General features: G+C 37.7%; 1 protein-coding gene across 1 annotated transcript in view; it reads left to right on the forward strand.

Moving 5' to 3' along the window:
• Nucleotides 1–24,432, forward strand: part of pak1 (p21 protein (Cdc42/Rac)-activated kinase 1) — a 59,090-nt gene that overhangs the window by 15,481 nt on the left and 19,177 nt on the right. Inside the window, exons 2-6 of the mRNA XM_041995513.1 lie at nt 420–468; nt 20,395–20,613; nt 22,804–22,898; nt 23,780–23,927; nt 24,180–24,217. Of these exons, the coding sequence (XP_041851447.1) occupies nt 20,421–20,613; nt 22,804–22,898; nt 23,780–23,927; nt 24,180–24,217 (474 nt within the window). The 5' untranslated portion in view covers nt 420–468; nt 20,395–20,420. The remainder of the gene's footprint in view (nt 1–419; nt 469–20,394; nt 20,614–22,803; nt 22,899–23,779; nt 23,928–24,179; nt 24,218–24,432) is intronic.

Here is a 24,432-nt window from a genome sequence, read left to right on the forward strand (position 1 = left end):
CCTTCTGTTTTAAGGCAGATTTCTAGTAAACGGATACCATAATGAGTGTACTATAAGGCTGCCACTTTAATCTTTGCTGTTCCTGTCAGTTTTATTTTAAACTCTGCTGACTTCTAATGCAATTTTATTCAGGGTAATAAAATGCTTACAACCCAGGAAGTGGTGCCATTGCTCGTCTAGCCTTTTGTTTCCTGTAATTCAGGCCTGCTTAAAACTGGTGCCAATGTCTGATTACAGAAAAGAAAGCTGTATTAATGACAAGAGCTATCTGAATTGTCTTGACTAATTTAGAGGTTTATTTCTGTGCCATTTATTAGCATGGTATTTATTTATTTTTTATTTCTGTTAATGCACTTGAAATGAGAAAGTAAAAATCAGATGATAAGTGTGTTCTAACAATGGTCTCACTCTCTGTTTAGGCTGCAGGTTGAATCCTTGAGAGAAGTGACCCAGACACGATAATAACAGGTAAGCCGGACTGGTGAAGTCCATCAGCAGCTCAGTTCTTTCCGGCGAACGTACTGCTGATCCTCTTCTGGGGATTCTTTGTCTTGCACAGCAGCACTATGGATGTGAAAGAAACATGTTGGTATGTTGTGATTACAGAGTTTGACTCCGTAGTTGCAACATGGAGTGGTTGCAGTGGTTTGTCATTCTGATTTGGTTGAAAAGTTTGTTATTTATTGTGGTATTTGTCCATAATTCCTGCATTTGGCACTATATTTGAAAGCTGCAAATACAGATGTTTAATTTTATTGCATTAGAACTTAAATGTTTTCAGATTTATTCAAGGGTCTAAAAGATTATTTCTGCCCTGTTTATATTTCATTACCACTAAAATGTTCTTTAACGACAAACCCAAGAAATCCTTTTTAAACTGCTACAGTTCCTTCTCATGATTCATATGTACTAAACTGAGGAAGCACGGCCCTGCATCGTCGTGTCCTTACACACACCAAGCCAGCAACACAGATTCAGGTAAATGATGACGGCACTGTTGTTAAAGTGAGTCCTGCAGTGCTGACTTGATGTGTGTTTTCCCTCCATTGGTACTTTCCTAGCCCAAAGTACTCAGCAGTACATCAGCTTTGATGTCCCCTGAATGAGATGTGTGTAATTATAAGGTAGCTGCTTGGCTCCTGTCATGGCTGCCATCTTTCTTTACATACACTTATGAGCTCTTTCACCAACAAACATGATGTTGATTTAACACCTTAATTCCAGGTGTACCTGAAAGCTGATTGGCAGCTTGATAAATAAGACCTCTAAGGTACAGATCGAATGTACCAAATAAAGTCCACTCAAGTTTAAGGTGTCTGTTATTGTTGGAGTGTGAGGACTACCACACTCCCCCACAAACCAGTTTAGAACATGGTTCCTTCAGTGGATATTGATGGGGTTGAGGAAGGCACCCCCCCAAAACACCTTTGTTCCTGGTAAGGTTCCTGTGGTAGAAATGCAGCTTTTACCTATCATGCCATTTAACCTGCAGAACTGCCCATCGTCTCATTAAGTGCCACATCAATGACATTTCTTGTGAAACATGGAACAACACATTGATGGACAGTGTTTTGGTTCACTAAGGGAAACTGTGTTCACATTATAAGTCAGCTGCAATGTAATTCTCTCTTTTTATGGTTTAATGGTTCCCAGCATGCAGTGCAGCCTACATTATTCATGGCTTTGTCAGGGGTGGAGTCTGACAGCTGGTAAATCAGAGATGGAGGCAGACTCCCTCAGTACACCTGTGTGTATGTGTTTGCGAAGGGGGAAGGGGGATGGAGTTAGTATCCTCATGAGAATGTCTACTCAGAAGTTGCCATACATTTTTTAATGTTTTCTTCCCCTGCATTCTTTGATGTGTGTGTTTGAGCTCTGTATGCTGCTGTAATCGAATGTTTGTAATTTGCAAATGAAAGCCATCAAAAAGGTGTTGACAGGGGTGGAAAAATGTTATGTGATGAATATTGTTTCTGTGGATTTTTTGGTATCCTACTGTACACTGTACTGTTGAAGGAATTGTTCGTAGGTGAAGGACGGTCTACTGATGCTAAAATCAGTCCTACATGTTGATTTACAACATCTTGTTGTTTCATATAATATGAAAGACTTAATGAATGACCAGCCTACTCATTCATGTGTTGTTTGAACAACTTCACTCTGGTTTCACTTTGACTCAGTCTGGGTCTAAACTGCATTCAGTGTCATTAGCTCTGGAAGGATCACATGTATTATGGAGGGTTTCTGCTTCATGTATTCAACATTACAGAAGAAGAAAAATGCATGAGACAGACAAAGAGTACAAACAGTGGAAAAAAGGGGCAAACCAAGATAATATGAGGAGTGATGCAGGACCATGCTGCTGTTAGTATTCTCTAGTAACTCTTTGTATTTTCTGGCATCAACTGTTTGCAGATCAGATCTAATTAACTTCTGACATATTTAAATATGGTCTGACTCTTCTTTAGTCTCTGTCAGAGAAGGTTTCTTTGTTCATTTATTTCTCCACCTTTGAATAATTGTTAAGGGTTTGTCTTCAGTCAAGTGTAGTTCAGCCCTATATTACTTCAGCATTATCGTTTTTTAAGAGTGGTTTAATAGACTGAGCATTGATCGAAACCAGCTGATATTTATTGTTAATATATGATGGGTGGTTTCTCAAAGCTTGATGAAAATGGATGGTGAAAAAGGGTGACACTAGTCCAATAATGCTGCATTTAAGACCCAGCAGCAAATGTTTCCCAGCCTTTAGATGAGGGTCCATGTGGGCTACACACATACAAATGAAAAAAAATCGTTTGCAGTTCTTTTTTTTTAATTTATTTTAAAACTATTATTTTTTTAATTTAATGCCTTAGTATAATTTGTTGTTAATTAGACATGTTGTGTTTATTTAGCTTTTATTCTCATTTGTATTTAATTGTGACTTATTTTATACCACAAAAAAACTTTCCTGTTCTAAGCTGTTCTTATTAACTAAGATTAGTTTAAAAAGATATTGCACTATAAAGAACAGGCTTTAGATCTATCATCTGATCGGCTTTTGAAATTCTTTAAGTGACACATTTCTGTTGTCTGATAATAATCGTAAAATTGGTTTACAGTCGCTGGGTTCTAAGATGGTAAATGTAATGCTCACAGACATCCTTTCCACAGAGATATGGTATCATTTTCGTGTTTGTCTGGACTTTCAGTAGTAATGTGGTTATTGTTTTAAATATAACTTTATGTTAATTTGTTTACTGTTTTGAGTATCTTTCTTTTTAGTATGTTTTTAGTGTCTTTATAGCATGATGTATATTTATTTATTTATTACACTATGGGGGAGGGGATTCTGAATCTGGTTGTGGCATTCTGTGCAATGACAATAAAATATATTTTTTTATGAATAATTCAGAGTAGTTTAGTGTGTGTCTAATACCTTTGGGACAGAAGTAGCACTATTTTCAGGTGTGTGTAACCTTGATGAATTGTGTGCATTGTCTATGTCTTCAGGGCTGGGCGGAGGTCATTGTATCAGTCAAGGAATCACATTTCACATGCACAAACATCCATGCATGTAAGACAGGAATACTCCCTACCCTATATGAAACCTCAGGAATGCACATGATATCACACACCAATACAATTGTATTTTGTTTGCTTCATTGTCGCCAGCAGCTAGAAATTTACAACTGTGAGAAAGAGCAAGGATAGAAAAAAGAAACAGGCAGTGTGCAGAGCGTTTGGTACTAGCATTACTGTAAACGCTGCTGTAAACATTGATGGAGCACCCAGGAGGCAGGACAAGATGCACAAAAATAAACTGCATTACATTGTTTTGCTTATACGTAAAAAAAAGTGGATACTATAAATTTTAAAATGAATGAAAACAGCAGCAGAAAGATATTTTGGTCAACTTGAGTTAATGTCTTGCAGGTAAATGGTACATTTTTGTGTTCATTTTACTTTTCTGTTTTCTTTTTAACTTTTTTTATGGTCATTATCCAGTAAAAGCCAATGAGGTTATTTTAAAAGAAGGTGTCATTGTGTAGTTTCTCCAGCAAAGGAGCTTTACTCTTATATTGCTCTCAGTGCTTACTGAAGCACAACACAGTACAATACAGTACAACTGGGACTGAGCTGGTTTTGTCGCACAAATATAAGTCCAGCTTTACACCCCTCTGTGTCCCATCTGGCCTTGCAGTGGCAGCCTGGGGGATGTGGCTGGTGTTGGGGTTTACTTGTCTTAAATAACTGCACCTGTGAAGGTGTGGATAAAAGTCATGTCTGTTGTGGTTTGCAGGACATTCACTAGCCTCATAGCTGTATAAATGAATAGTACCTTACTACATACATACTAGACTTACTATGTTGGATGGAATGGATGGTTTAGTGAGTTGTGATAGATGTGATGAAATATGATGGTGAACTTTGTTTTTGCGGAGAGAAATGTTTTGTGTAAATTCCAATAGACCTTTGTTGCTACTTTGTTTGCTTTTTGTTTGATGCCTTGCTTTTTATTTTCATCTGACCCCCCCACTTGCCCCCTCCCTCTTTTATTTACCAGTGTCTCTCTCACTTATCTTTTTTTTTGTTCTTTCAGTATGTCCCTCTCTCTCCTGCTGGTCCCTTTGCTCTCCATTCTACTTGTTTTTTTTGTCTTGGCCTGCTTTTCACACTTTCTCTTTGTTGGAACACTCATGCTGGTCAGATTCATGCATGATTTTTTTCTTCTTTCAGTCTCTTTAAAAATCTTTTCAGAATTATAGTTTCCTTCCTACGCACTAACATTCACATTCATGTGATGAATAGCTGTAAGCAGAAAACCTTTCGGACAGATTAAACCAAGTGAGTGCTGATGTGACAAGCAGAAGACTGAGAACAAAAGGCATGAAAAAACACAGAGAGGGGGGTTTGGGTACTATTAGTTCATTTTGAGAGTTAGTTACTACTGTTAAAAAACATTATTCAAGAAAATGTGAAAAAAGAAGGAAAACATTTGATGTTCTTTTGTAAAAAGAGGATACATCACACGCACTTATGCAGCTTTATATCAGTTGAACTGTAAAAATGTCCTTCCCCTGCCAGGACTGTGAATCTCCTCTCTCTCTCTCTCTCTCTCTCTCTCTCTCTCTCTCTCTCTCTCTCTCTCTCTCTCTGTGTGTCCTTCAGTGCCTGTGCATCATACACTGTATGATACATCCGTCATGTTAATATTTCATATAAAAAGGAAAGCAGAAAGAAGAAAGAGGAGACAGAAACGCAACATATGGAAGGCATTGACCCTTCAATCCAAACTATTACCAGGCAACCAACTGCTACACTTGTACAGAAACACACCAGAGAATTTCCTACTGCTTTTACAAAATAATAAAACAAAAAACAAACAGCGCTGACAGTAATCAAGAATTCCTAAATAATAACCAAATCAAGAAACATAACACAAACGCATCACAACAACAACCGAAGTACCAGATGCTCACTCACAGAGAAAAAAACAACAGGAATATAAACCCACTGGACAACTCAGTGACTGTGTCAGCATGCAGAATATGAGGAATGAGGAGTGATCAGCGATAAGGAGTGATGAGTGTGATCGTGCAAATGCGACCACGCCTCTACAGATGCTCGAGGCAGACTAGGGTGGCCCAGAGACCCGGGCCATCAGCAGCAACCCTGGAGCACGAACCCAAGCCACCCAATCATGAATACAACCTCAGAGCCACCAAGGGCCCCCAGCCAGAGCCCTCCGCAAGGCTTGGGGCAAGGGAAAGAAGGGGACAGGCCCTGGCAGGCCAAGATCGGCAGCCGCCGACCCTGCCAGGCACCGGCCATCCAGGGCGACCAGAGCGAAGGGCCCAAAGAGCTATTGATGACATGTCCTTTCTGACTCTACAAGGTTGCATGTTCACAATTTTCCTCCGTCCCGATGTGCAAAGACACATGCATGTGCACACGCAGGTGAGCACAATCCCACTAGCAGACAGGCAGAGCACATTTGTTGTAAAATATGTGGCATAAATAACAGATAATAGCCAGGTTTCACTAATTTACTTGTCAAGCTTTTTCACACACATACCACTCAGTGACAGGGACCTGCTCAAGCAGATTTCTCAAGCTTCTCTGAACTTTCACTGCGCAGGTTTTGCACATAGCCGTTGAATGTGTGGGCTGAGGTGGTGTGAAAAGGTTCCAGATAGCTGATCTTAAGCTTGCTCCACTTGGAAAACCAATGTGAGCTTCCGTGTGGCGCGTCATTAGCGCAAGATGTCACTCAAAGCACACAGTATAGAATTACACAGAAATATATCTGCACCTCTGGATCGGGCCCATTGTCACCGAAACCCGATCTAGAATTTTCTTAAGTATTAGTACTGATACCGATACCAATATCAGATTGGTGCATCCCTTACTGTTCACTCTTACATTCACTCTCTGTACTGCTTAGTCCATTACAGGTCGCGGGTAAGCTGGAGCCTATCCCAGCATTTAACAGGTGTGAGCACACCCTGGACAGGTCACCAGTCCATTGCAGGGCCAACACAGAAAGAGACAGACAACCATTCACACACACACACACACACACACACACACACACACACACACACACACACACACACACACACACACACACACACACACACACACACACACACACTCATCCTAGGGAGAATTTAGAGTAGCCAATTAACCTAACATGCATGTCTTTGGACATGCATGTCAGCCATGTTACATGTTTTTGTTTATTTCCATGAAATACAAAGATACCCTAGATTTTAAATGTTCATTGCAAGTCAGCATTTCCGAGCCTGTTTTGCAGTCATCTCTCTGAATGGCACAAATCTACTTTTCTTTCTTCTTATTTTTTTTGTAAAAGGAAAACCAGCGTTTCATTCTTAATCTGTTTGGACAGTGTATTGCGCAACAGCTCTTCACCATATGAGATGTATTTTGGGTATTTTTCGGGCAAACAGTCTAGAGTTTTTGAGCCAGCTGTCTTTCTGCCACTCAGAGGACTTAACCACGCGTAGCCCGAGTACAGTCACATGATGACTTTATGTGCAATACCTCAGTTGACACCATTTGAGGATGGACTGCTTGCCACTTCAGATATTGCAGAGTGCTCTGGGAATGCATCAAAGGCACTGCCTTCTTCCATTCTAGTTTCCTGTTTTGCCTCAGTCTTGTTCCTTTGTATCTTTCTGTCTAGAATCTTCTCTCATTCTTTATGTTACCACTTTGCTCTCATCAGTGTTTTAAGCATCAGTGACTGGGAATAATAACAGCTATAATTAAGCAGATGTAATTATGAAGATATTTAAAAGATATACTAAGCTGTAACACAGATAAGTGTGTACTTCTTCCTATTTTCTTATAAGAAAGCAGAACATATTCAAATCACAGCTTGATGTTTTCAGTAAAAGCTGATCATATTTTGGGGTTACTAATGTCAGTGCATGGACAAGTGAACTTTGAAATATTAATATTCATACTTTGAGTAACTTGACAATAAAAAGTTGTTTTCTGTTTGTCTCTGGGGGAATTGTGTTTCTGAATAAATAATTTAAATACATTTTAACACACTCTCAGTTATGGCATGTTAAGAACTTATATTATTGATAGCTTCTCTACCTTTTCTTTTGTCTTATTGTTTATCTTGTTTGCTCTGCCTGTTTCTAATCTCCGTTTCTGCTTTCCTTCTCTTCCTTTGTCGTGGGTTTTTTTTAAACTCTTCCAGCTCTAGCTCAAATTTTTCATGAAAATTGAAACAGGTGTTTGAATTTCCAGAACCACAGGCAGTGAGTCAACAATGACCAGTGAAAACCTCTGATTCATACTCTCACCACTATGCCAGACTTAGTATGCCACACTAAGCTTCCTGGATAAAACATGACCTCTGTAACACTCTTTCCCTCTTCGCCCCTCTGCTCTGTTTTAACTTGCCTTTTATATTAGCAGAACTCATGTAGATATCTTCTCATCAGCTATCATCCACAAATTAAAACTCTAACTTTGTTATAAGGCTATATAGTCTGTTTTTGTTTGTATTTTCTCCTCCAGTCCTTCTGTTTCCTGTAAAACCAACTAGGTTTCAGTCAGACAGCCAATCAATCACAGACAGTGACTCAGTCACATGTGTCTGAAATTTGCTGGAAAAAAACTTTCACAATAACAGGAATGTTTTCCATTTGGTTGCCCTCCATAGTTAATATTTCATTTTGTTCAGTTTCTGTTGCTGAATGTGTTTTTTTTTAATACAAGGAACATGATAATATATAAGTAAAAATTAAGTAAACAATAAAAATGGACATTCTTTCTGGAGCCCAGCAACAGCTACTGAGTGAGAGGTAGTTTACATCCTGAACAGGTCGCCAGTCCATCACAGGACCGGCACAGAGAGGCAAACATCAGCAACTGCTCGTTCGCATTCCTGGGGAGAATTTACAGTGACTAACTAACCTGACATGCAAGTCTTCGGACTGTGGGAGGAAACTGGAGTGCATGAAGAGAACCCACATATACACAGAACATGAAAACTCCACACAGAAAGGGCTACAAATTAATTAATATATTAAATCAATAAAATGAAAATTTAAAGTAACAAAAAGACCAGATGTAGTTGTGCCAAGTAGTTAAACCCTGACACTGTTGATGGGTCAACTGTGTGCTTTTCTTTTACATTTGAGGTCTTAAAGTATTTACAAAGCTGGAACATCAGGGTACCCAGTCGGGGGTCTTAATGTGACCTTGTAGTCCATGTCAGTATTGATTATGCAGAGCTCTGGATTTGTGAATGTGTGTATGATGTGTGTGGGATTTTGTTGTGTACAGTACCAGTGTGTTGGGGTTCACTGCACACAACTCCCTGGAGTCCTATGTTGTTGATGATTATTCCAGTTATATGTCCTTTATCTGTTGTCACACAAATATAGACACCGCACCCTGTCATGATCTGCCCTTTGATGCTTTTTTGTACAGATACAAACACAAGAGTTTGTAGACATTTTGTCTTTGAACCAAAAACAATGTCTATAATATATATATATATATATATATATATATATATATATATATATATATATATATATATATATATATATATATATATATATATATATTATATACATAATTTTATTTTTATTATTTTTTACCATTGCACCTCTATAATGTCATAATTAACATTAAAAGTCATGTATGGAGATGCTGCTCAGTGACCTTGAATTCACATTTTAGCTTTCTTCCTTCTTAGCACGCTCTGTTGGTTTAAAGTCATCCTCTTGCCCCGAGGATTGGTTTGTGACAAGATTATTTTCCCTCAACCAAGCACTGTACTTTTGTACATATATTTCTTCTTTATTTAATCTTATTTCTCTCAGTTGAGCTTTAAAATACATTTTTGCCCATAAACAAGAAAAATGACAGACCCCAGATGTTTCAGTTTGTAGTGAACAAGAAGGGTTTCATTATGCAGGACTGTCAGTTTAACTGGTTTCTGGTTTGGTAGATAGAGGCAGCATGAGACAGAAAACAGACAGTAGCCTGATTATTCCTGAGAGTTATAATGTATTGAACCAGACAAGCTGAATGGAGGAGGTGGCAACTTCCTCCAGGTAACAGAAGTCTTTTGTCGCTTCCTTGAAACATTTTCTTTTAACATTTTTTTTTCCTCAGTAGAAAATCCCATCTCATGTGAGACCATCAGACAAAAGAAAAAGCTACTCTGCAGATTCTTAATGTATTTCTGTTATGAAAAGAAAAATTAAATGAGAATCTATTTGTACATTAGAATTAGATTTATGTTTTTCTTATTTCTTGCTGCCAGGTAATCACAGACTGAATTCCCAAAGTTAACATAAACTGGAGTGAAATGACTGAGACCGTGACGCTCGTTCTTTTTGACAGCAATATAACTGCGGTCACGATCACGACCCACTTTGTCCAGTACACCTGTAAGCTTGTGCTTATCACGTGTCATATTTCCATTACATGAGCTTCCAAACCTTCATAGTTTTGTAAGGCCTAGTTTCCTCTTCTTATCTTAGTTAACTTACAGAAATAGTCAATGACTCCAGGCCTGGAGTCAGAGTTCTCCCTCAGTTTTCATGATGGTGTAAAACCATGGTGTATTGGTCCTAGCTTTTTGTTTTATTTTCAAAGCAGGAGAGGAAGCCCAACCAACCAGCATCTATTTTAGGGAAGGTTGATAAACTTTATTGACATTTAACACCAGAGGTGAGCTTTGAAGAGGCAACCTGAAACTAGTTGGGCTGCTCTGTTTCATCTCAGTTTGCTTAGTCATTTGGAAGTTTTGATACAAGCCTTTTAATTATGTGATTAAAGTTACTCCAAAGCTCTTTCATAATCTTCCCTCCCTGATCAATGGATATGTTTGCACACACATGGCAGTAATGCCAGCCATTGGGCTACTATGCAGTCATACTGCCACACTTGGCTGGGACGAGTGGGGGAATCAAACCGGCTGTGGTTCGTGAGACCCACTCTACCTCCTGAGCTGCAGCCACCCAGAAACATTTACTATGATAAAATGATGAAAGGACTGTGTGCAGAGCAGGGAGAGAACATCTAAATGATCTCAGGAGGTAGTGTACCTAATCGATTATGCGTGTTTTTTAAATCTGCTCAGATCTCCCAGAATGCACACACTCTGGCTGCAGTTGGCCCCTGACGGCAATATGCTGAGGCGGGGCTGGACAGATGGTTGTGTGGAGCAGGTTGTGGGTGTATGTGTGCGTTTGGGTGGGGCTTTGGGATAGGATGCCTTGCTTACAATAAACTGCATAATCAATGTGTTAAACACACATACTGACTGTCAGATAGTGTATCATGTCCTGTGCATGCGGGATGAAAAATGGTCTCTTTGTGTGGTTGCATCATGTCTGGTAATGTAGGCAAAATCAGAATTAGATCATTAATTGCCAGAAAGTAATATAACAGACAACCATTACACTAAATTATGAAAATAAACATTTAACTAAAGCAATAAAACTCACATTTACAATATGATGAAATGTTTGATTTGTCACAATGCAATATTTAAAGTGAGCCAAAATTAAACAGACCAATGGCACTATTTGTTTAACTGAGCCTTAAACCTTGTTTCCTTATTTTTTTGTTCAGATTTTCCCTTTTGTGTATTAAGATTAGTCTCACACCTGGAAACTTGAACCACATCCTTGTTGCTTGAATTTAATTTAAAGTGGATTTCTTTAGTAGTCTGACTTACTCTGGATACTCCAGTCAGGTGTTAATTTAATTAATTCAGCTTTAATGTCACTCTCCTTTCCTTGTTATTTTGACGTACAGAAAAGCTGAAAAAATGTACCATTATTATCATGAAACTCACATTATGACAGCACTCAGATTAACAACATCCATCCTGGCCACATTAAAACAATTTAATTGACAGGTTTGCCAAACATTAAAGGCAAAACTGTCATTTTTTTAGACCTTTGCTGTATAAAAAGTCTTAAAATATATGGCATAAGAAAAGGCTCTTGTATTTTTGTCTTTAAAAGCTTGTTTAAGTTAGTGTTGGTCTGTCATATTTTTGTTTTGCCTTGTGTTGGTGAACAATCCAACACAAGAACTCCCACGCTGGGTGGAGAATACTCTTAGATTAATTGTAAATGTAAGAACAGAGATGATGCTGCCTGAAAACTGAAGACTTACTGTTCTTGCTTCAGAATGGAATCTTAGTCACCTATAGGAGACAGCCTTGAAACACAATGGATTATGGGTAAAGTAAAGGGTTGTGACATCTGATAGCAGATTTTTCCCTTGGGCAAGGCACCCAACACCTCAACTTGAACTGCTGAAGTGTGTGTTACCTTGTGTTAGTCATCTTGTGAGGACATTGGTCTGTTACACGATGAAAAGTGTGTGTATGTGTGTGTGTGTGCCCCCTGCTAAGACACAGTCTGTTGCTTGGCCACGCATTTCTTTTTTTACCTTTCATTCATTCTCTGTCTCTTTCTGTGTACTGTTACTTTAAAATTTTGACTTCCTCTCTCTCTCTTTGTCTTTTTTTCTGTCTTTTTGCCCGTCCCAGCCAGGATCATCGTGTCGTTACTTCATGCAGAAGAAAAGCACCATCCCCCTCTCCTCTCCCTTTCTCTTTTTCTCTCTATCTCCTTGTGTATCCTTTATTTTACATTTGGCCACGTCCTCCTCCAAAATTACCATCTGTCTCCTTACCACACACACACACACACACACACACACACACACACACACACACTGATTGCCACCTGACAAAAGACTCAAGTTCTGCACTGAAAAGCTTTAAAACAGTTTCAGCTTTACTGATGTGATTGTTAATAAAAGTGCTGCATGTGAATGAAGAAGTCTTTGTGGGGCTCTGTGGCACAGCCAAAATATATCAGCCTTTGAATGCTAAATATTTTTATAATAATGTGTTGACAAAAAGAAAAATATAAAACCTTTTCAGCGGAATAAAATCAAACAGGTTTAAAAAGATGTGTTTTTTAGGACGTACTGCCTAAACAAGGGATTCTCCAGAGGTTGAAACTTCAAAGACACAAATTATCCTGGGTGTGGTTCAGATGAGTGTGTGCAGTTGAACTTGAATATAGATTCAGTGTGAGGTTGTGTGCTTGCATGTGGATTTGCTCGTCCATCCGTGTATATATGTTCAGGCAGGCTTTCAAATTCGTTCTGTAAAATATGCTAAAATATACATTTGAAGTCTGGGCCTTGGGGATTGTTTTATCAGCACAAGTACATGATGTTGGGGTCACTTGCAGTCAGAAAAGACAAAATTTGATTTCTCATCACCTGCACTCCTCTCAGTTTCCCTCTGATGTTTATGTTCCATGCAAACTGTGACCTTTGGGGCTTTTGTCATCAGAATCGGATGCAGTGAAATTATATTTTTAACTTCTTGTTTTAATCCTCCTTTCGTCTTTCTTTTTGGTGTCTGTCCCTTCCTCTTTTTCTTTTATGTAGTTTATCTAAAATACAAAAAGTGTCATGAGTGCAACAGCCTAGTTGTTTTAATATGTGTTGTGACAATAGTATATATCTCCAGGAGCAGCCATAGGCTTTCATGCCTGGAGATATATTGCTCTCCTGGGCTGCAAATGGTGTGAAGTCCCTTGCTGTGTGTGCAAACTTAGTTGAAGCTGTAACAATATTTCAGTAATAAAAATGGCTTTATTCCCAGAAATAAGTTCTGTTACTCAAATGCAGGTCTGCCGTTTAGGTAAGCATAGATCGGAAAAAAAGAAAAAAAAAAGATGCAAATAATACACTGTAAAAAACACTTTTTTTCTGCAACATTTTTCTCTAAGCCCTGTTTTAGTCTTCTTACATCTAGTTCTTCTGACGAGTGTTGACAAATAACAGAAAAACCCTTCAAAACTGCATCATCAAAGTTTCCAAACCAGACTGAGCTACATCATGTAAAACATTTCACACTACAGTGATCTAAACCAGAATAATGTTTTGCTTTCATTGCAAAAAATAAGAATATATTGCAGATGAGATAGTGAAGAGCCTGTGCTGTGTTCAATCAATGGCTTGCACTAATAGTGTATGTATATATATATATATATATATATATGCATATATACGTATATATATATATACATATATGTGTGTGTGTGTGTGTAAGAGAAGGGTATTGCATGCATCAATGGCTGTGCATGAAGCTTTATTCCAGTAAACATGGCTGCAGAGGCTGATTTGGCTTCCCTAGGTAGTGGTAAGAAATAATGATTAGAAGTCTCTTGAGATTTGTGTGTTTGTGGGTGTATTTTCACATAATTTAAGTGTCTGAATGTGGAGATGAACATGCTCAATAAATGTTAGCTGGATAATGGATAATTCATTTTGTAGAGTGTTTAGTGCTGTGAAATGAGAGTTGTGAAGCTGAGATACATTTATCTTGGCAGCACTGATCTTATTTCAGGTTTTAGCCCTTCTGCTGGGCTGTTGATTTATTAAAGCTGCACTAATCAATGTTCTTAGACGATTCAAATGTCTTAGAGTAATGTAGAAGTTGATTAAATGGAAAATGCACAATTATCACTAGCTTCTTGTATAATAGTTGTCGGATTATTTTAGGAACAGAGTTGATCAAATATTGACCTTCCTTTTCTGTTCTGTCTACTTCACTTGTAACTGTTGCAGCTCGACTTTCAGCTCAGAGGTTTGAGTTAATGACTTTGAATCACACTCCTCAGGATCTGGATCAAGTATGTTGAAGTGAGACAGATGAAATAGAAGAGTAACAGTTTTCATAGTTGGGGAAAAAAGGAGAGGAAGAGTGAGGAAAAAATGGGGAAGAAATTAATGACCTGACACTGACAGCTCAATTTGTGACTTAATAAAACACATTGTATTCATCCAATAAATGTTGTAATTGGGATGTCATCAGGCAGGGATCCTCAGTCAGGGCTGGTGTATTGCAGGTTTTAGAAGTTTTCCTGCTGCAACACACCTGAATCAAATAAATGAGTAATTCACTCTAACTCAGTCTTGTGCAAATCTTGACATCAAACTCTGCACAACTCTGAGTCTGAATCAGGTGCGTTGCAGCAGGGAAACTTCTAAAACTAGCCTTCGAGGACCAGCATGGAGGATCCCTGATCTGAGGTCTCTGACTTCTAGTATTTTGCTGTCGCTGAAACACTTAGCAAACAAACATTAAAGTGAATATACTGCGTAAAACCACTAATGTGTGATGAGTCAAAGTAAACAAAGTCTGTTTGTGTGGTGAGTTAAACCTCTGGTTGACCCTCTTCAGCTCCTTTGCTAAACAAACTGAAACAGTTTTTAAGCCGAGAAATAGTTGTTTTTTTTTTTAACTTTTGTTCAGGGTGGCTTAGCTATTTAAACAAGCAAACTGAAAAACAAAATCTGAAGTTAGTATTTGCCCGTTTGTCATGGTTGTGTTTTATGCTGTGTGTTGCATTGTTCTTTTTTCTATGACCTTTGTCATCTCTTAATATTCATTTTGTGGGCACTAGAAACAAAATTATGTGACTTCACTTTTCACTTCACTTCAAACATTTTTAAGATGACACCTCTAATAGCAATATACTGGCAAAATCATAAAAAAATTTAAACAAAGGTATTTCCCTGAGGAATTTCCAAAGGGATTAATAAAGTATTTCTGATTCTGATCTGGATCTGAAAAAACACAGTATTTCACATTATGACTAGATTAGTGATGTGCAGTGAGGTTCATGGCTGGTTAGGCTGGTGTGACTCTGATTTACAATTGTAAGAACTCAATGGTAATGTTTCATATCTCATTAACATTCCTCTCTCTCACTCACACATCAACACAAAGACACACAGAGGAACATATCTGACCTAGATATAAAGAAGTATAGAGATGTGAACACAAATTCAATTTTGACTCTCAGTGTGACCCTTAGTTGTTTTTAAATATTAAAACTCTGACAATTTAATCAATTTTAATCCAGGTTGCTCATCAAGAGGATAACGAGAAAAAGTAGAATAATTTACTTAAGGTTAGATTTTTGTTTTCAAATATTTATTTTCAGAAAATACATTTGTAACACAGATCAGTGGATAAATACTACAATTATGTGATAATTATTAGTTTTTTCATATAATGGGTAAAGAGGCTCTGCCTCCCCTGACCACCCTCCCCACATCACTGTTAGATTAACTTTTCAAGATGTCGAAAATATTTTAAATGTACATACGTGTCCATTTTCACGTGTGTACTAATCCTGACCACTTGAGCTGAGTCACTTTATAATACAAACAGAAGTCAGCCATACAGCAACGTAACCTAATACCACACTGTACGTTACGGCTTGAATTACATTGTTTGCTTTAATCTGTAAAGTTTATTTAAAAAGAAATAAAGTTACATCTAGTGGAAAACGAAGCAGGACTAAAACAGAACTGATCAATATGTGATACAGTGAAATTAATTGATTGATTTTAATGCACACTGCTACTCGAGTCTCTCCCCCAGGTGATTTAAAATCCCACTAGTTGGCCAGGTAGGAAAAGATTCTCTGGCACAAATAACCCATACAACCACAGGATAGGCTGGTGGATCAAGGACACAGAAGTGGCCTCCAAAACACTCCGTCTGAATAAGCCAAAAGCCACTAAGAACGTAAGATGCCTTTCAGATGAGAGGTGAGAAGTCTTCAAGAAAACCAGGAAGCTCAGTTTCTTTCTATTGACACACTCATGTTTAGCAATAAGCTAAGCACATAGTCTGTTGCTCTAAATGTGAGTTATACTAACATGACATCATCCGATTCAAAGATCAGAGGAAACTTTGGAGGCTTCACTGCCGTGCTCAGTGACACAAACTTATTGATGAACCGTATCTGTTTGCTAAGGTTTGGGAAAACCCTCTGAACTGCCTTTGCTGATTATGGTGATTATCTTTTAAAAGAAGTGTGTGTGTGTGTGTGTGTGTGTGTGATGTCGCAGACAGTGAGTGGGTTTGTTTGAAAACAGGTCTCTGCTGAAACTGACAACAGTGTCTGAAATATGAGACCTCTAATGTCTACTCTTGTGTGTGTGTGTGTGTGTGTCTTTGTATGTGTGGATATAAATACTTGTGTGTGTGTGTCTTACAAAGAAACAAATAACAGAGGCAAATACATCATTTCCTTCTAAACAGTGATTGTTTGCATATGTAATTGCGGTAAACACACTCTTTCTTTAATGTTTGTGTGACATTTGTGTGTGTGTTTATTGTGCCAAGTTAAAAGATGCACTCAAACAGTTGTGTGTTTAGAGATGGTTGTAGGTTTTACTAGTCGCTCTGTGTGTGTGTGTATCTTGACTGTATATCCCATTTCCCTGTGTGACTCACCTGACATCACCGTCTTTGGAAGGCAGGATTGATCAGCAGCTGACACGGCCTCACAGTTTCAGTCTGTCTGGGCTGAAACTCAGTAAATTCATGATTTTCTGTTCACATTGATGGATATTTTGTAGGCTTTGTTTGTGGATTCATTTTTATCTTAAAACCTCTCTTTCTGCTAAGGTAAGGTCTACCAGCTGACCTGTGAAGGTCAGCGGTTTAAGTTACTTCAGTTAAAACTTGAACTGATCTTTCAAGCTGAATCTGTGACAATTACCTGTTACAGCAGAGGATAGATGGGAGCTTGCTGTCAGTCTTCAGTTTTGTTAGAATGTATTTACTGTTAAATATTTAGATACTGATCATTTCTTTTCCCATTTGTAGTAAAAAAAAGACCTGATAGAGGAATTTTATTTTTTTGCTATTTAATTATTTTTATCTGCCTTTAGATAAAAAGGGATCATATACAAAATGCCGGCACACCCACATTCAAACAGAGGAACAGCTGATCAAAGCTCAACTTTTGTTCGGTTTATATATGAGTTTGTATTAGAAAAAACCCTTCCATTTGTGCAGAGGGGCATGGTTTGGGCAACACTGAATCATAAACACACAGAGGCAATATTTCTGCCAGTTCATGCAATGACTGTTTTTGGTCTTTTGCTTTGAACAAACACTTTCTGACACTTTCTGTGTAAAGTCAGGCTGTGACCTGATTTTACACATCAAAATCATTTTGTTTAGTCATGACGAGGGCCTCTAAGTTTTTGGAAACAGCTTTGTAATGTCTCCCAAAGCTGTGAAATACTCTATAAGCATGAAGATGTAAACATAATCTTTTGGCTTAGTTAAGTCTAATTAAATATACTGTTGCTGTTTGAAAAATATGAAATCCTGTTTTTGGGAGCTTCATCCAAGTAGACAGTTGAGTCTAAATATTTTTGCTAAGGAAGGTTCTCAACTGTGTTTAATAACCTGAAGTATAGCAGCTTTAAGAGCTGATCAGCTCCAATGCCTTCTTTAATATATCTTATGTTCATTGGACCATCCTTTACAAAAGGAGATACCACAATTCCTTGCAGCCACAAATTTCAGAGTGACACTTAAACATATTAAGTTGAACTAATTGAGATTTTTAGATTAATCTGAGGTGAGTTAGTGGGAGCAGCCTGTGACAGAAGTATTTTTCTTTTACCTTTTCTGGTAATAAAATAATATTTATGATATATGTTTAATATAGTAACATATAACATAGCCTCTGGGTAAGGTAATGAGATTGCATTAAACTCGCTTTTTGTATAATATATTTTGTACCATTTGTAGTTTTAAGTCCTGCAGACCTACATCAAAGTGTAGTGCAAGTGTGGTCAGATGGTCGTCTTTTCCTAAGTCTTTAGAAATTTCTACTTCTATTTTTCTTTAACATCATGACATTTTCCAGTGAGGTCAAAGAAAAGAGCTTAGAAAAAGATGATCAGAGTTCTTTAGTTTGTTCAGCCATATCAAGGGAGTAAAACTGAGTCTAATATTTATGCCCATAGTTTGTTTGCTCTCACACAGATGTGTAAACTTGATAAAAATTACTCTTTGTTCTTTGTGTGTTTTGTCATTAAAAGTTAAGCAAGGCTACTTCACTAATCACTAATTGTCAGTGGCAATTCTAAAAAAAAAAAAAAAAAAAAAATCAGATTAAAAAAAAAAAAGGTAGAATAAATAAATAAATAAATCCACCACAATCACACTGATGTGGCCAACTGCATCACAGATGAGTCTGCCTTTGGAACTGGGTTTGATTTATCTGCTCAGTGAAATTAATAATTAATAATAGTAAATAATAGCTTGATGCCAGTTAAAATGACAACTACTTTATACAGTTAAATCTAATAGTTGCTCTGTCAGTTCCAGTAGCCTTTTCCCTAAATACTAGCATTCAAAGCACACCTGGTCTCAGGAGCTGTGTAGCTCAGTCTTGAAGAGTACACAGACTATTTAGGACCAATTACTTTGTTCAGATATACGTAGAAAATACAGTATATACAAAGAAAATATATACAAAGGATAAGAACAAACTAGGTTTGAGATGGTTTGGTCTCACTTTTTAACATCTCTTTGGTAAATCTTCTGACCTCATGGGATTGCAGAAATAACTGCCAAGAGTTCCACTTAATATGAGCAGAATAAACTGCAACATAAAGATAATACAGGAGCAGAGCTGCCACTGCTGATATGTCCATTGTGATATCTCCATTTCACAGCTGATAACATTTTCCTTGAATCTTTCAGGTAAAGGGTTTTTCTTTTTTGTCATGATGAATAATTTAATTTGACTTTGTTGATATAACATACTAGAAGCTGTCCATGTGTACATGATGAGGTGGAGGTAGCGATACTGAGGGTGGTGGGTATTTTTAGGTGCTGGAAACACAGGCAGGAGATTGACACTGATAATAAGATAATTAATATTTAACATTATCCATGTTTCATATTATTCCTGTATGTATTTCTTTATGTGTGAGTGTGTTGATATACAGAATTTTTTTTCCTCGTAGTTCTGACCTACATAGCTCCTGCTCGTGGGTTTCTGTGCTCAGTGGAACATTTAGCAGATCAGGTTAGCCTGTAGTTTGTGTGTGATTGTATATGTTTTGTTTGCTTTAGAGGCTAAACCAGATATAAAAAAGTTCCCTTTCATTCATCAGCTGTGTGTACACTGGTTCTACTTGCATAACAGTGTGTGAGGGTGTGTGCGTGTTATCTCTTGATTGAGACTCCATTTAGATCTGAGTCATTGCCCCCCCCCATCTTTTTATCAGCAACTGAAATGACTGCATGCACATATGCACTAACATTTTAAATGAATAAATCTAATGACTTTTCTTCTGCAGTAAACTAACAAGCAAATAGAAAATGGTGTGATATTATTAGATTTTTTTTTACCTCATAACTACTGGCTGCAGTACCCATGATCATATTGCTAAAATAGATCCTTTACCGTTTATACTTTTAAGGTTTTTTCTCCTCAACTTTTTTGATCTCCACATGAAAATAATGCATATATAGAGCCACTTAAACTATCATTTTTATTTATAATTGATATTAATATTTTAAATTGCATTGTATATTAACAAATCTTGAATCCTAAACATTTAATGGGCGTTCATGGAAAGATTTAAATTGGTCTGATGAAAAGAAACAGACTCAGAGCGCGTTTAAGACAGTCAAAATTCTTTATGCATGAATAGCACATTTAAAACCCCCTTTACAAGACCTGAAGATAAATTAACTGATTAGACAATTCTTAGTATCTTATTCACAGTTAAAGCAATATGTGTGCAGTTGATTAAGTTTATTTTTTTTTTCTTTTTTTTAATTTTTTACTACTCAAAATAAGGAATATGAGGAAATTACTGTGAATCTAAAAAAAATAACAGAAGATAATAGCAGGCGGTCTGAAATCACATTGGAAATCTAAACAATTATTGTTTAGACTGTTTTTTAAGTGTATGGCTTTGATTGGTTCCCACTGACCTTATCTCCTCTGTGATTGGTCTGTTTTTGTGCAGGAGCGGCGGCTGCAGCCTATCTGAAGATGTCTGATAATGGGGAGGTCGAGGACAAGCCCCCAGCTCCGCCAATGAGAAACACCAGCACCATGATTGGTTCCTGCAACAAGGACCCCGTCCCCCTCAACCATGGCTCCAAGCCACTCCCACCAAACCCAGAGGACAAGAAGAAGAAAGACCGCTCAATTCGATTCATCCTGACAGGAGGAGGCGATAAAAGTGAGTCCTCATACAATTAGATCACAATTTGAACTAAGTGGTATTTTTTTACCTTTTGTACCCGTTCTCTGTCATTGGCTGGGGTCTACTGACCTCTGGTTCAAACGGTGCACCACAGAAACATCACAAACACAAGAACAGGTAAAGTTAGAAGGTTGTGTGTAATTATAGAAGTATGCCACCACACAATTCTGTACAGTCAGCCACATTTATATATTTTTTTTTGTCATTTACAGTTATTCCATTTGATAATATTTACGTGTAAAGTTAAAGTGTTAATTTACCAAACAAAGACATCCTGTTGTTGGTCTGTTGTTCACCTTCATATTCTGGATCTGGTTTTAGCTTTATCATTTCTAGCTGGATTGGATGTGATGTCATGCTTAAAAACATACTGAGTTTGACAAAGATGTTCCTTGTTTACAATCAGCTGTAATTTCCAGACTAGTTGTGCACAACCACTAGTCACCAAAACCCCATTCCCCCAACCCCCTCAGCAAGTCCCTAGGAAATCAACAAATCAGAGGACATTTCCTCCATATATAAAATTGTTATAACCTGTCTTGAGGTAAGTGTGAAGCTAATCACTGGGCACCCAAGATTAAAAATTAAATGAGTGGAAACAATCTTGCCAGGTTCACTTTAAATATCATTCTTGTTTACTGCATGAGGTGTGAGGACCAAATAAAAATAAAAATATTACTCTTCTAATCCTCTCTGCAAAAAAGACAAAGGAGGTTTTTGACCGCAGTATAATTCATTATTTAGTTACAGCTTTTAATTTTTTAAAGCAGCATGGTGTCCTCCATTTTACAGCTTTTCTACAAGTCACATCAGGACATATCTGTCTTGCTGCTATATTCCGACACAGCTCAGCCAGTAATCAGCAAACACATTTAAACCTTCTCCGTTTGTCTGTCTCTGCATTTCACAGCCTCCGTCTGTGCGTTGGAGCTCTATGGTAAAGATTACATCTGTCTGGCCTTATTGTGTCACAGCTGTTATCAGGCGCAGCGAAACCCACTGCTCCCTCTCAGGTTCTTCACTCTGTTGGGAAGCTGCTGTTTGAAAAGAGCACTGATATTTATTATGATGAGGATTATTATTGTTATTATTTGTACTGGAAAAAAATATAAATCTTTGTAATGTGAAATTTTGTGATTTGTCCCTCCCCCCTCCAATTTGGGTCCAATTTTTCCTTTTAAATTACATGTGAGACATGGATAGGCGCAAAGAGCTTTGCAGTTAGATGTGTGTTGAATGAAAATGCTGTGATAGTCTTTGACAAAATGAAATTATCTGATGTATAATGGATGGATTTGTGAAGTTAGAAATCTTGCTCTGAATTCTTTGGGGAGGGGATTTTCAGCAAGCCATCAGTCTAAACGAACAAGAAGCACAACAAAAGAGTAAAATTACAGGATTACAGAAGGACTCTGTGGTTAGAAGACATAGAAACGAGGATTACGTTGAAATGCCTGTTCCTAATTGTAAAAATCAGCTGAAAGATGGGGAAACAAAATAGTGCTAGTTATGGTCAATAAAGTTAATGGTCAGGGATGACCAGGATCATATATGAACTATACATGACCTCTTTTGTGAACATAGCAGCTCCCCAACCTGTAAGTAAATAATAGTCACTGTCTGAAAAGGATGAATAACTGAGAACAGAAAAAGCAAAAATTAAACAAAAGCTATATATGTGGATATCTAGGCATGTGACAGTCTTAAGCTGGGAGGGGGGGCTAACATATGGTGCCTCTGTATAATACTCCTCTGTAGAGGTTTCCCCTTTTTCCTCAAATTCTTTGTATCTTGTGTCATACTTGAAATAGTTTATCTGCCTGTCTTTGTTTTTCTTCCTTTTCCATATTTCTTTTTGGATTTATGATCTTTGTTTTGGGAATCAGGAACCCCAATCTCTTTGTCATTTTTTTTTTTACAATCGCTTCACAAAGATGATCCGTTTACGATTTTTCTCTTACAGCTGGTATTATATGGGACTGATATCTTCTTGGCTTCTCCCCTGCAGGCTTTAAGGGAAAACTTTAGACACATGAGTGTTTTTTTCACAAGGAATTCCTTCCTTAAGGTTGAAAAATGTCCTGACATACAGAACTCAGTGTAATGTATCTTTTTTTGTGACTTTCCTCACACAATCTGTAAATAAAGACGTGATTTTTATTTCAGCATATAAGAAAAAGGAGCGCCCAGAGATTTCTCTGCCATCTGACTTTGAACACACCATCCATGTCGGCTTTGATGCTGTTACTGGAGAGTTTACAGTAAGTGTGTGGTATCGTGTGCTTTTTCTCCTTTATGTGGTAATGCTCCCAACTAATCTACCAAAAGCAACAACAGTGTGTATCTGTGGTGTGTATTTGTTATCTGGTCTGCTTACATCACTTTTTAATTGCATACCATGTTCATTGTTGCATGCATGGTTGTTGGAAAATGTGTGTGCGTCTGTGAGCTCGATACACACACATACTTGGCAAATAAACCTTTTTAAATAATCACATTAGACAAAGACGCCTTGTTCAGCTGACTCACTTGATCCGCCTGACCAAACTCTTTTAGCTGGAAGTTTAATAGTGTGTGTGTGTGTGTGTGTGGTTTCCTTCTCTGTAATCTGGGGCACAGCTCCTGCTTCTCAATTATACAGATCTACATACAAATGAACATTTGTCATTTTTACTTGAGTCACCACAACCTGATTATAAACCAAAGAGATTAAACAACACTGTGGTGAGCAGTGATGATGGATGGATGGATGGATGGATGGATGGATGGATGGATGGATGGATGGATGGATTCACATGAAGGAAACATCAGATCTCAACAGAGTGGAGGAATGGAACAGGAAGTAGTATGTGTGATGGACTGATTCTGACAGATGAGCAGAGAGAGCTGGAAAATGAGGAGATGTGACCTAATTCTGTGACTTAAGCACAAATATGACAAGACTGTCTTATTAGGACTTCTTTGGAAGAGGTGTGTGTGTTTTATGAACTAAAGTTACTTGTATTGTTCAGAAAGTATGATGCCACAGAGGGACAGAAATATGCCTTTGAAAAAGTTAAAACTATGTTAAAAACAGTTTTTGCACACTAACACAAATTAATAATGTAAAGACATTTCACATTCTGCATCTGTGTGCACAAAGGGCATGCCGGAGCAGTGGGCCCGCCTCCTGCAGACGTCCAACATTACAAAGCTGGAGCAGAAGAAGAATCCTCAGGCCGTCCTCGATGTCCTGAAGTTCTATGATTCAAAGGAAACAGCCAACAGCCAGAAGTACATGAGCTTTACAGGCATGTGTACACAAAAACACCCACATTTCTGTTTCATTAACTTCAGACATTACATCGATTTTTGTCATGGAAACTCATCCTAAGTGCTACATGCCTAAACATAATCTTCACACTGAAATTCAATTATTTATGTCTCATGGATCCCTGAAGAAGGACTAAGCAGATTATTGTCTGCATAAAAAAGAACAGCACACATATACTTCGCTGTTCCTTTTTCCTTATTTCTCAATTTGTTTTTTGGTTTTTTTGTAGATAAAAACACAGATGCCTACAGCTCCTCCACTGCACCGGTAAGACTGCTACTGTTCTTACATATAACTTACATGTGGCCGCTGTCAATCAACCGGAATCCCAGTTGTTTTAGGCAGCTGTTAGCTGCTGATCCAAAATCTTGAAATGGTTTACATTTGTCTTGATTTTCTCTGCTCTGTTATTTTGTTTTCTGATCAGCTGTAACATTGTGCAGATGTGAGAAAGATTTCATTTTATGGTTATTTTTTCAGTC

The sequence above is a fragment of the Melanotaenia boesemani genome, chromosome 9, assembly GCF_017639745.1.
Source record: "Melanotaenia boesemani isolate fMelBoe1 chromosome 9, fMelBoe1.pri, whole genome shotgun sequence".
In the NCBI taxonomy this organism is placed as follows: Eukaryota; Metazoa; Chordata; class Actinopteri; order Atheriniformes; family Melanotaeniidae; genus Melanotaenia; species Melanotaenia boesemani.